The sequence below is a fragment of the Benincasa hispida genome, chromosome 6 (assembly GCF_027475165.1).
Source record: "Benincasa hispida cultivar pf3 chromosome 6, pf3_genome.v1.1, whole genome shotgun sequence".
NCBI classification, from domain to species: Eukaryota; Viridiplantae; Streptophyta; class Magnoliopsida; order Cucurbitales; family Cucurbitaceae; genus Benincasa; species Benincasa hispida.
In genome coordinates this window covers 35,714,295-35,727,730 of record NC_143483.1, presented here as the reverse complement: position 1 = coordinate 35,727,730, position 13,436 = coordinate 35,714,295, and the positions used below count along the sequence as shown (strand labels likewise).

Here is a 13,436-nt window from a genome sequence, read left to right as displayed (position 1 = left end):
TGTTCTCATCAATGACGGCTAGGGCTTCGTCACCATGCTCTGATACCATATTGAAAAGAGAATAGAAGAACAGAAACACGGATTTACGTGGAAACCCTAGATCAGGGAGAAAAACCACGATAGGAGAATTTTTATTCTTTTAATTTTTTGATACACAGTACTCAACACAGGACAGGTATAAATAACCAAACAGAGAGAAACCCTAGACAGTAGACACTGAGTAAAAGACTAAAACGCCCTTAGGGTTAAAACACCATTTCAACATATATTTTCCTCCTTGAATAACTTTTCTGGAAGCTTGAACCTGAACTGGATTTTGAAGGAGAATGGAAGGAAAACATATATTAAATATACTGATTGAGGAACTTGTCTGTAAACTTGAAAACTATATCCATGGTATTGTTGGATGGATAATTGATGTTCTTTTTGAGTTGGATAATTTCCAGCAACCTTGGTATCATGGTTCTGAATCTCTGATTGTCGCAGGATGGGGCCTTTTATGAATATTCTCATGTGTAAGAGGTGGTGTAATGTTCTAACCATAATTCAAAATCCTTGTCACAGGAGTATCAAAATTTTTCTAACATGGGTTGTGTAGGGAAACTTCATTAATGGATGGAAACCCAGGTGCGAGCAAAGTTCTGTGGATGGAGGCCCATTGGGCTTTCGTGAAAGGATGGAGTGGCAATGCTCATTAAGAAATAAAAACCAAATGCTTAAGTAAAGGAAGTATGGGTAATTTGGGACTTTCGATGTGATGGTAGTGTACTTGAAAATCCGACAATGAAATCTGAAGTCGAAGGAACAATTGAACTGCAAGGGGATTGTTCCCCTTGCCACTTGCATAAAGAGGAATAGCCAATGATAGTCGAGTGTGGAGCACTTACAACAGCTGTGGTAGAGATGCAAATTGCCATCGAGGTGAAGGTGGTAGTTCAGCACTATCCTAGTTATTTAATATGCCTAGACTCCTAGAGGATTACTGCCGGAATGGGACCATGGCCATACTATAGAGTTGAGTGTTGCTTGGTGAAATGTTGGGGTTCATTTAACCCAAGCTCAACCCATCTCTGGCCCTGTTTTGTTGATAAAGAAATACAAAATTTAGTCCTTTTGTGTGGACTATAGTCCTGGCATAAAGAAACAATGTTTAGATAAGTTTTTTTTAAAAAAAAAATTGAAGTTTTTCTAACAATGAATGTTCTGTTGGAGCCAACATATTCTCCAAGTTAGACTTGAATATTCTCCAACATATTCTACCCGGATGACTCTAGATGGTAGTGCCATTTAGCCTCACTAATGCTCCTACATCCACGGATTGATGAGTGAGGTATTACAGTCTATATTTAATGTTTTTTTTTTTTTCAAGTTTGGTAGGAGGCTGTCCAAGGGATTCAAGTCTGTTAGGACACAATGGATGGCAGCTAACTTGTATAGGGACGAGATGACAAAATCTGTGCACGAACTTGCCAGGTTATTCATTAAAAAAAAAAGAAATTTGTGCAAGAATTTGTAGAGGTCGAATTGTGAGACATGCCAGCACCAAAAGTATCAGGTTTTAACCCCAGGTAGCTTGATGCAACCATGACATGGCTTGGGTTGACATCTCCATGGATTTTGTGGGGAGCCTCTTCAATTTGGAGGACAATCATACCTCATTTGTTGTGGTGGACTGTTTAATCAAATATGCTCAATTCTTGATCTTAAAGCATCCTTTAGCAGATCCTTAATAACTGATTTGTTCTCCAAAGAGAATATCAATTTGCATGAGTCTCGAAGTCCATCTACTCTCTCATGAATGAACCTTACTACCTCAGCATTTTTAATAAATAAGACCTTCTTGAGTGATGCACTGCCAACCTGCCATCCCAAAAATCTGAAGAACTATAATCTAATAAAGTAATAAACCAGCATTGGTGAAGGAAGCACGAAAACCCCAGAAAGGATCAGAAAGAGAAAATGAAGAGAGAGTGTGAGGTTGAGTATTGTTGACAGCAAGCGAGATATAACTGCAAAATTATGAAGCTTTCCTCTTGCCTCCTTTAAATAGCTAATTGAACTTAAACTCCAAAATAATGTACTTGGATTCCGTACTGATGCTTCTCTTGTAAATATTATAATTTGTAATGTTAGTTTCAAACTTTCATGTTCTTGTTAGTTTTTTGAACTGCCGTTCAATTTTTGTTCCTTATTGCAGCTTTTGTGGAGCTGGTTCATTCAAGTAATGGTACCACACAAAGGGGCACAAATAATAGTGGTTGGCAAGATAGTAAACGGAAGTACATTAAGTCCACTGGAAAGGGAAGGAAAAAGAGCGTTTCTGTTGTTCCTTCTCATTTACTTCAGACTGATATTACAGGCATTACAGAGGACTCCTTGATTTTCTCAAATATGTTATTTTGTATCCTAAAATTTAAATGAGTTTTGAATTCATTGGCAGTAATCATTAGCCTTTTAAACATCACCCGTACAATCAGATATAGAGCTGCATGATGTGAATGTTGACAACATATAGAGCGTTTCTGTTGTTCCTTCTCATTTTAGCTACGCTGATAACATTTATAGGCAGACATGTGAGATAATGAAACATGATAACGAGCTTTTATGCTGTTAAAGAGGCTAGCTTGTTACATTCTTTTGATGCTTCTGAAAATACGTTGAAGTTGAACCTTGACATATGCAGACATTGTTAATGTGCCTCCATCCCATTCTCTCGATTCCTTGCACAAATTGATAGTGGAGAATGGGGGTACATTCTCTATGAATTTGAATAACTCTGTTACACACTCTATTGCAGCTGATAGCAAAGGTCTCTCTCTCTCTGATTTCAAGCTTATCCCACATCCAGTTCTTCATAATTGTGCACCTATATTTTCACATGCACGTGCCTTTACAACTAGTTAATTAGTGAAGAAATTTGCAGGCATCAAATATGAAGCTGCCAAACGTCATGGAGATGTTATTCATTATTCTTGGGTATTGGAATGTTGTTCCCAAAAGAAACTGCTACCTCTAAAGCCTAAGTAATGCCACATTGTTCATCAATTGTTTTGGAAAATCCTCCGTTCGTTAATTATATATTACAATATTCATACTCCATGCTTTTCTAGGCATTTTCTCTTTCTCTCTGGTCACTCGAAGAAAAAATTGGAGGAGGAAATTGATGAATTTTCTGACTCATACTTCTGGGATCTTGAACTTTCAGACCTGAAACAGGTACAGTGTACCTACCAAAGATCATATCCAGTCCTTTTTCTACTTCGAATGCAGGATAACCCTGGGGTTGCAGGGGCTTTTTTCCCCCCCCCCCCTCCTCTTAGGATCTCTCTCTCTCTCTCAATGGACATCTATCTTCTTTCCTGTCAGCTCTTAAGCAACGTTAGTAGATCAGAAGATGTGAAAGCTATTGACTACTATAGGGGGAAATATTGTCCAAAACGTGAATGGTGTATGTTTGTTGGGTGCCAAATTTACTTTCTTCCGTTAAGATTATATTTGTAAGTTCTCTATATCCAGTCTGCCTAAGATTAGCTGATTTAGCTGTGAGTTACAACATTATATTGATAACAGTGTTGGGTTTCCGTGATACTACTCTCTTGTAGAAAATCTGATTGGGGAGTTCTGTTGGAGCTCTCAATAAGGCGGTTGAAGGTTGAAGTTTCCTTCAGAGGTGGAAAAGTCAGTGATGACCATGTTTCTGCTACCCACATTGTAGTCTTCTCTATTCCTGGAGCGCCTGTAAGATATGAAACAGTATTAAAAAGGTAACAACTGTTATTTTGAATGTTTTTTTTTGTATCCTGATTGAGAATGTTATTAGATGCTACTATGTGATGAACTTGCGGGCCATTATTAGATGCTATAACCTTTTTCTCTTGATGTTAGATTTTCCTGATGGTGTGCTGGAATGAAAACTACTTTGGATAATCATGGAACTCTTTGCAACACAATTGTATACATTCAATGTGTAGAAGTTTATAGTGACGTAAACTTATTTGAAACTCAAAGCATAACCGGTGCCCCTTAGTTTACTTGTAGCATTTTGACATCATCGGTTGTAGTTTAGCTGTACCGAGTAAGAATAAAGTCTCATAAAAATACATTTCCTTCATAGTGGTTTCGTTTTAGTGGGAGAGAGAGAGAGAGGGAGGATGGGAAAATCAGTCTGTTCATCTCCTCAAAATTCGTTTCCTTCATAGTGGACCAGTGGTTTTATGGCATGTGAAGTCAATATGGTGATCTTTACATTACTTTTTGAGATAATCCATATTTTGGCTTCATGACTTCGTTTATGATAAAATGCTCACCAAAAGCCTAATATCCAACGTGGGCCAAGAAATTTGTTACTGAGGCCTCTGATAACAACTCAAGAGGACTCTTAACTTTAAATAAAGGCAAGTTGAAAGTGGGCCCTCGTCACAAAGAAAAGGGGAGAAAGGTCCATAATTTGATCCGATTGTGCTGGGCCCTAAAGCCCATGGGCAGGGGTTGGCAGATGAATTCGTTGGCCTTGGATGAGAGAAAGATATGAGATCGGACCCTCTGACCCGATCCTTGTATGTTTGGGATTAAGATTAATAGGAGTAATGTGAGGATAATGTGAGAGGGCGATTTTTTTTAAATTTTGAATCACATCCTGGTGTTTTTCGAAGTTATGTTTGAGCTTAAGATTAATAGGAGTAAATGTCAAATTATGGGGCTTGATTGTGATGTAGAGAAGCTTAGAAGGTGGGCGGAAGTGGTGGGCTGTTAAGTTAGTTTTTTTTCCATCTTACCTTGGTCTCCCTTGTAGAAGTAATTCTAAGTCCTTATCTTTTTGGAATCCTATGGTGGATAAAGTGAGGAAAAGGTTGGCCTTTTGGGAAAAAAGGTGCTAATATTAAGATTATTTTATTATTGTAAATATGTATATTATATTGTCCTTTATGGTCTTTTTATGCTCTCTCCTACGTAGGTCACCCTTGTACACTTAGAATATATCTCTTTAGTGAATGGAATAAACAAGTTCAGATTCTCTCCAACCCAAGAGTTTTACAGGCTTCTTCTCCAAAGTTGGTAGACTTACCTTGGTTCACTTTGTCCTAAGTGGTTACTCTATTTTCATTCGAGATTTTATAAGAATAATAAGAAACATATGCATAGTTTCTTCTGGAAAAGGGGTAGAAGAAGGAAAAGGAAAAGGGTTGCACCTGGTTAGATGGGAGATTATTGAGAGGCCAATTACCAAGGGGGTTAGTAATTGAGAATTTAAGGTCCCATAACGAAGCTATGTTAGCCAAATGGTTTGGCAGTTCCCCTTTGGGCTCAATTCTCTTAGACACAGTATTATTGCTAGGAAGTGTGGTCCTATGGTCCTCATCCTTTTGGTGGCGATCGAGGAAAGGTTAAAGGCACATACAGAAACTAGATTGTTTTAAGGAACTCCCTTCTTTTGCTCACTTGGTCTGTTGTGTGGTGGGAGAGGTGAAGGAATCGTACCTTCTGGAAGATCAGTGGGTGGGGTGGGGTCTATGCCCCTCTGCTCTATATTTTCTTGTCTCTATCATTGTCATCCTTTAAAAATTGTATGATGTCTTACTTCTTAGTGTGGATGGAAGCTCCTTTTCCTTTCCGTTCGAGTTTCGTCGCTCTGTCAATAGGGAAACAATGTATGTTGTCTCTCTCGTCTTTGCTTGTGGAGTATGATTTTAGGCTTGAGAGAAGTCTTGCGTGTGTGGAGTCCTAACCCTTTGAGGGATCCATGTGCAAATTTTTTTTCGTAGTTTCTCAGACCTTTCTCCATTAGGTGAATCGATTTTCTTTATATACATATATATTTTTAGATGAATAAGATCTCGAGGAAAGTGAAGTTCTTTACCTGACAAGTTTTACATGGTTGAGCTAGCACTATGGACTGGCTTGCGAGGAAGATGCGCTCATTGGTTGGCTTGTTTCGTTGTATTCTCTGTTCAAAAAGCAGACAGGGAATTGTTTCTTTATCATCTTTAAAAGATGATGACTTTATTTCTTGCTTGAACTCATGATTGGTTCTTTACCTATCATTTTACAGTTGCGATGAAGCAGAGAAACATGCCATGTTGAAAGATAAGATTCATATTGTTACACATCAGTGGTTGGAAGACTGTTTGGAGAGGGCCCAAAGGTTGCAAGAAGATGCATATAGCTTGAATCCCAATGGGAAAAAGTCGATTGACAATATGTAAGTTCAAATAGAAGAACTTGAGATAACTTTTTGCGCATTTGTCTAAGTACAGAAATCTGAAAAATTATGACTATACACAATATCAGGTTTAATGAGGGAAAAAGCTATCTTTCTTTTTTTGGAGCCTAAGAATATAAAGCATCTAGTTGCAACATAATGTGTTAGTTTGACTGACCGATGTTACCATTAATTTAAAGTAAATGAGTTTTTCATTGGAGTTAACGGCTAACCATTCCTCTGAAGTACTTTTACCAAAACCATTCCTCTGAAATAGGATATAGCCTCCTATTCTGTTTATTTAATTTTTGTAAATTATATTTTGTGCTTTCCAACTATGGTGCCATCATAGTCGTACTTTCATTTTTGAACTTTGCTCGAAATCTAAATCTTTCTAAATTTATTTCAGATTTTCTAAAATAGGATCTGTGTAATAGATCTATACATGCTTCATTTGGTTCTGAAATGGCTTCTTAACTATTACAATGTTGCCTTTTGTTCTCTGCTTCCGCAGAAATTCTGGCATGGATTTTGAGATGCCATCGGCCTCGGAAAATATAGACAATCAGCAAATTCCCTCTCCTTCCCAGGAGTACAAGGATCAAGGACGAAATGAAGCTGCTTCAGGACAACACACACTCTCATATTCAACCGAGAGATCTGGTGGAAAGAAAAGAGGAAGGCCTGCTGCAAGGAGCATGCAGAAAGGGAAATCAGGTATCAAACAGGTTCGAGAATTTCGGACCCGAACAGCCAAGGGGCCTGCAAAAATAAGTGAAGTTGAGTCAGACAACAGTGACTATACCGATGAAAAAACAAATGCCGAAACTAGAAATGTTGGAACATTATGCAGTGAAACCTCAGAAAAGAACGAGTTTAAAACGCTAGAAAATGAGATATCTAACACGAAGAAACGAGGAAGACCTACTGCAGGGAACACACAGAAAGGGAAAGCAGGGGGCAAAGCAGTTCGAAGAACTCGGGCACGTATTACCAAGGGATCTGCAAAAATAGGTGATATTGAGTCAGGCAGCAATGACTCTACTGACGAAAAAACAAACACAGACGAACTTAGAAAGGAGAAAGAGGAAAACTCGAAAAGGGATGAGTTTAAAATGCTAATAGACCACGACCCAAAGCAAAAAGGCAAAGCCATTGAAGAAAATGTTCGTGCAGATTTCGGATCTAATGTTGACTTTGGAAAAGTTCCGGAAGTTGGTATATCTGAAAGGTATGATTTCAAAGACGTGGAAAAATGTGAGAAGCTTGAAATCATGAAGGATCCACTTGAAGCCATGTTATTAGATATGGTTCCAAGTCTTGGAATGAGTGGAAGTAAAAGTAGTAGTACTGTTGTTGAGGAGAAGAAACCTGTAAATAGAAATTCTGAGCCAGCTAAGAAGAAAGTGAGCTACAAGGATGTTGCCAGCGAACTGCTCAAGGATTGGTAAAACATGTGTTGGGTTGGGTTTTTACTTCATCTGTCTATATGTTTCTAATGTGATAATATGAAATTTGTATCATGCTGTAATTAAATCGTCGTTGTTTAATCATTTCAACACAAGGTATTTAATTTATGGTGAGTTTCGGTCTTAGGATGACCTCAAACGCTTATTGGTGTTTCAATTTTACGGATATATGAAAATGTCCCTAGAGTTTCTTATTGGTTAAATAAATGGATCAACCTGGAGGACAATTATCCAGTGAAGAAGTAAATCAAAGTCAAAGTTACAAGAGTTTATGCTTAAAGTGGATTATATCGTACAATTGTGGAGATATTTGAAGGGTGTGATGGATACTGTTGTAATTGAAAAAAATTGTAAAAATTATTTGAATTAATAATTATGTTTTTTTTTTTTTTTTTTCACTTCTAAATTGAGATACAAATCTTGCCATTGGTTGATGTATATCTTTATATTTGGATTTATGGATTATATTTTGCTTTATTCACGTCAAGATTTTGTTTCATTTTGGTTTCAAATCAAAGATGAAATACTTTAAATATATTTTCACAATTTAGGGATGCTCATGAAGACTATTTGTTTATTAAAAACTAATCAACAAGAAACCAACTGTCAGGACTAATTTTAAGACCGTTAGATTATAAATTTGGTTTCTATAATTTGAAAAAGGTTAGAATTTAATCCTTATGGTTTTAAAGAATTTAATTATGGTCTGATAAAACTTCAAAAATAGTCCCTATAGTTTATAAGTTTGATAAAATCTTCATAAATAGTTTTTATTGTAAGGAATATATATAAGGAACTTTATTAAATTAAAGTGATAATTTTTAGTTATAAGTCATAAGGACTAAATTCTAATTTTCTCCAAATTATTGGGACGAAATTTACAATTAAACTTTATAAAGATTCCTTAACATCGGCATTTTAATTCTTGGTTTGCCATCAACATAATGCACGAATCTCATTTCATAATTTCTATTAATGATGGATATCTATCATTGATATACATCTATCAAAATGGATCAGTAAAATCTTTAACACAATATTTAGTATTGTACATGTTTTCTTTCTTTTCCTCATACTAGTTCTCCAAAATTGCAACTCAAATGCTCAATATCTCTCTTTTTGTATATTAAAATGAAACAACGTATTAACACATATACTTAACTACCAATATACGATCTTGTTAGAATATTCAAATTCTAAGGATCTGAGTGATTTTATTATTATCTTTCTTCTTGTTGTAGTCTATATATCTTAATTGAAGGAGTAGATTTAGAAGTTTGAGAAATGGAAGAAGGGGAGTTAGAGGATATTGAAGAAGAGAGGGAGCAATGTAAAAGAAGATAAATAGTTTAGTGTTAAGCAGTAGATTGAAGTAAAGGATGATATCAGATTGAAGATGGTGACAATGTTGTGTAGATAAACGGGTTTTCTATTTTTTTTTTTTTTTTTTTTTGAAAAAATAATGGTACTAGTGTAATTTTTGAAAGTTTAAAGGTATTCTTGAAAGGAAATATTCACGATTTTTGTATTTATATATATATTCTTTCATTTTTTCTCTTAATGATATGTTGACTTATTACCGAAAAAAAAGAAAAAAAGAGAAAAAAACCCAACATAGTCATATTACTCAAATAATCCATTATTATCTTAAAATAGAAAACGGAAATTAAGAATCCCATTAATTAACTATTTAGTTTGTGAAAATGAAGCATACATACATTACTTCCAACATAAGTTTCAATGTTTTGTTATCCTACTTTCAACCCACATTTTTAAAAATCAAGCTAAGTTTTACAAGCTAAAAAAAGTAGTGTTTATTTTAGAATTTAACTAGAAATTAAGTGTTTTTTTAACAAAGATGAAAACAATAAATAAAAATTAGAGCAGGAAAGAAGCATAACTAAAAATGAAATCAATACCAAGCCACATAATCAATACTAATGAAGTACTTAGTTAAAACACATTCAACATGGCATTCATACTAAGCTAAATACATTACGTAGTGTTCACTCAAATGTTATAAAAAACAACACACATATCAGATATTTTGAAACGGATCTGTTTATGAGAGAATAAATAAATAACATGAAAGCACACAACTCTTAGATCAGAGAGTAAAGTGATATGAAAATGAAGGCTTTTTCAAGTGCTTTTATCAGAGATGTTTCATGGTGAGAAGTGCTTCAAAGACAACATGAGGGCCCGGGCTGGCTGAGATAACTGAACGCCATCCTTCCTCTTTGGTCCTATGCAATGATCCACACCTTTCTAATGCTTTGTAAACATTGTTCCATTCATTCTCGCACCAATCTACATCTCTTCCTATCTTCACATGCACCTACAAAATATTACCACCTATGTTTCACTTTGTTTTCTTTGATGGGTCTTTATAGTTTGGAGAAGGTTAGAATTTAATCCTTACGGTTGGATAAAACCTCATATATAGTTCCTATGATTTGATAAAATTTTCATAACAGTCTCACTGTAAGAACAATTTATAAGGATTTTATCCAATCATAGAGACTAAATTCTAATTGTAAACTATAAGTACAAAAATTTTTAGGTTAATTGTAATATGTACTATTTTTAGGACTAATAATTAAATGTATAACAACATTTTAAAAAATTGAAAAATATAGCAAAATCCATCCATGATAGACTCTTATTAGCAATTTTGTTTATTTTATATTGTGCTATATCTGTTAATACTTTATGCATAATTGCTATGCTTGTGATTTGCAATTTAACCTTGTTTTTTTTTGTTTTTCTGTTTCAAATGGTTCTTTGTTTGTTATTTGGGGTTTAACAACTGTATTTGATTTACTTTTGATTATTTTTGTTGTTTATACTTTCTAAACATCCGCATTGATTGTTTTTGTTAGTAAAAACCTAGCAAAAAATCTATTCCTACTGAAAACCTTTCAATATAAGCCAATGTTTCAAGAAATTTCTCAACTACACAGACAATTGCAAGAACCAAAATAGGATATAAGTATTGTTGATGCATGAATTTGACCGAGTAAGCATCAGACGATCCAACTTATGAAGAAAAGGTGACCTACAAGAATTCATCTTGTACCGATATGGTGCTATGACGAACACACTCTCCAATTGATCGAGAGGCCAGTCTATATATAATCAGCTTTATAAGAAACATAAACTATTTCCCAAATCCCCAATTGATATTGAAATATAACTCCATGTTAATCTAATAAAACCCATAAAAAGTATGTTCTCAAGTTGTTAATTCTAAAACTAGAGCACGAAGAGACAAAACAAGAGTAGAAAGAGAGAGAAACAGAAGGTAAGATTAGAACCTGAGCAGAGGAAAGCCTTGAGATATTCTTCCAAGCAACACACCAATAAGAAGTGGTAGAATTAAGATAATCAAAGCCTTCATACACAACAGCTCCAGATGATTCAGAATAAATCTGTTTATGAACAAACACACCCCATTGTCCATTCTCAATTCGCAGTGGACAAAGAGTTGAAGCAGCAAGATCACCACTGCCATTACGTCTGTCGAGCAGCGTGATCGCCCCACCGCTGGCGTTGTAGATCCAACCGAGAGTGAATCGGTCCTCCTGTCGCGCGATGCGAGCTGTAAGATCCTCCAGAGATCTCAAGGCCTCTTCTTCTTCTTTTCCCTTTCCCTGCGAGTTCTTCCAGGCTAGAGCTACCGTCGCCAACTCAACCCTGTTGATTTCGGTATCGTAGTTCTTGTATTCCGGTAGGCCGATTACCGTCCATTTCGTTACTGCTTTTCCGAATATGTTGCAGATCATTATTTCTCTCTGTTTCAACTGATCTGTGGACTGCCAATCTCTGCGACGACTTAGAAAAGGGAAAGATGGTTTTCACTTTTTCTAAAGCGATTAGGTAATCCATGGGATAGCTTTTTCTTTTGCTTTCTATGTAGCTAAAGATTCTGAGCAATAATTTGAAGGAATAAAGTATATGTTTACTTCTCTTTCAAGCTTTCATAACTTTCAAAATCCAAATTTCATACTTGTTCAATTTAAAAAAAAAAATAAAAAAGAGCAAATATTGATTTATCCTCATGAAATTTGGCTTTTAAATCATCAATTATGTTTTATTTTGATGAAGAACGTGTAAAACTTAATTTTATTAATTAAATCTCTAATTAATTTAGACTCTAAGGTTTATTTAAAAGTTGTCCATTCAAATTATAATAATCAATTTTGTTAAATCGGAATTTATATAAGTCAACACACTAAAAAAATTTATGCATAGACTACTATCAAATATAATCCTAATAAAGGTTCTAAATAGATTCACTTATTACAAGTTATAAGTTTGATTGAAAAAATTTAAATGTTTTGCATAATATTTTTCAAACTATATCTGAAGAAATTGTAAATTGATATACTCAGGAAAGTTTGGGATTTAAATTGATATCCTTTTAGATACAATTATTAATTTAGGGTTTAAAGTGATACAATTCTCAATGTTCTGGGATATAAATTGTTATTCACCGAAAAAAAACATTGAACTTGAGTTTTATTTTAATTTGGTACAATTTATCTTTTGATCTTGATTTTTCACTAAATACTTTATTTTAGTGACTATAGATTAATTCAACGTAATTATCATTCATTAGGTTTCATTATTAAAATTAATTTTAAATTTTCATTTAAATTAATTAGTTCACAATCCCCAAATACCAGAGTTTGTATATACCAAAAAAAAGTGAGGTTGAAGGTGTTGGATCAATATGACAATTCTAGAGGGGTGAATAAATTCAATTAAATCTTTTGGTAGGCTTCATTTGAAATTGCTGTAGCTTTTAAAATAATTATTATTAAAGTAAAATAGTGTTTGGTAAATATTATTTTTAAATTAGAAAAATTAGTTATGGTGTTAGATAAATTAATATTAAATTGACAATTTAATTATATGAACTAAAGTAGACTTATTATTCTAATTATTTTCATATTAATTATTAATTATTAATTTGTAATTTTATATCTATATATATATATTAAAATTTTATAGATTTAAATTTCAACTAACTTTGTTTCTAAATTATTTAATAATATTTTAAGAAAAATAATTTTTATAAAAAAATCAATTAAAAATTGAAAATATATAGGTAAAAAATATATTTATATGGAAAAATATTATTATAATACATTTATTTAGGTTTTTTTTTTAAATATACAAACATTTAAAAATATTTATATTTTATAGCAAAAAGTTCAAAAAGTACATAGCACTTTTGGAACTTTTTGCTATAAGATGTAAATATTTTTAAAAATTTTCTATTTATAAGAATTTCCCTTTATATAAAGTGTTAAGAAATTAGAAGATTTTTATAAAAGCTCAATCTAAAAGCTACTACTATTAACTTTCACATGTTTAGTTATAATTTAAAAATGATTCACTTAGATTATTTAATAATTTGATTTACCAAACACGAAAGGTGGTTAAAATTTTTCAAAAATCATTGCGAGTACAATCCTAAATAGTCTTAATATGCTCAATTTAGACTAATTAATAAAAACTCTGATAAAGGCTAAAAACAAGATTGATAAAAAGTATGAAACAATAATTTTAATCAATCTCAATCAATAAAGAAAAATAATCTAGAGTATAGGACAAAAATTATTTACAAAATTAAAAATAAAATGAATTAGAGAAGAATACACCATAATTTTTATAATAATTCGGTCAAACTCGACCTACTCTATTTTACCAAATGCCTCTAGAGATTTTGAATAAAGATCTTCTTAGATTCTTTCCTCAAA

The 13,436-nt window shown here is 33.5% G+C and overlaps 2 protein-coding genes and 1 long non-coding RNA gene across 3 annotated transcripts in view; 1 reads left to right on the top strand and 2 right to left on the bottom strand.

Annotated features, from left to right (window-relative positions):
• ATLIG4 (DNA ligase IV) overlaps nt 1-7,875 on the top strand; it is a 44,077-nt gene extending 36,202 nt beyond the window's left edge. Inside the window, exons 20-27 of the mRNA XM_039033156.2 lie at nt 2,198-2,401; nt 2,684-2,809; nt 2,924-3,023; nt 3,111-3,216; nt 3,367-3,497; nt 3,603-3,764; nt 6,050-6,199; nt 6,714-7,875. Of these exons, the coding sequence (XP_038889084.2) occupies nt 2,198-2,401; nt 2,684-2,809; nt 2,924-3,023; nt 3,111-3,216; nt 3,367-3,497; nt 3,603-3,764; nt 6,050-6,199; nt 6,714-7,650 (1,916 nt within the window). The 3' untranslated portion in view covers nt 7,651-7,875. The remainder of the gene's footprint in view (nt 1-2,197; nt 2,402-2,683; nt 2,810-2,923; nt 3,024-3,110; nt 3,217-3,366; nt 3,498-3,602; nt 3,765-6,049; nt 6,200-6,713) is intronic.
• On the bottom strand, nt 6,572-7,266 carry LOC150035633 (uncharacterized). Its single transcript, XR_016530340.1, has 2 exons — nt 7,128-7,266; nt 6,572-6,961 (listed from the first exon to the last, which is right to left on the bottom strand). It is a non-coding gene; the product is annotated as an uncharacterized LOC150035633 (long non-coding RNA).
• Nucleotides 7,876-9,617: 1,742 nt separating the features above from the next.
• On the bottom strand, nt 9,618-11,666 carry LOC120079460 (23 kDa jasmonate-induced protein-like). Its single transcript, XM_039033655.2, has 2 exons — nt 10,986-11,666; nt 9,618-10,006 (listed from the first exon to the last, which is right to left on the bottom strand). Exons 1-2 carry the CDS (start codon nt 11,451-11,453, stop codon nt 9,824-9,826), a joined length of 651 nt encoding a protein of 216 aa, XP_038889583.1. The 5' UTR covers nt 11,454-11,666; the 3' UTR covers nt 9,618-9,823.
• Nucleotides 11,667-13,436: the final 1,770 nt, after the last annotated feature.

Coding starts and splice junctions, on each gene's coding strand:
- LOC120079460 (XM_039033655.2), bottom strand. CDS start 11,453: ATGATCTGCAACATATTCGGAAAAGCAGTAACGAAATGGACGGTAATC. Junction 10,007..10,985: donor CAAGGCTTTCCTCTGCTCAG/GTTCTAATCTTA, acceptor AATATTTTGTAG/GTGCATGTGAAGATAGGAAG.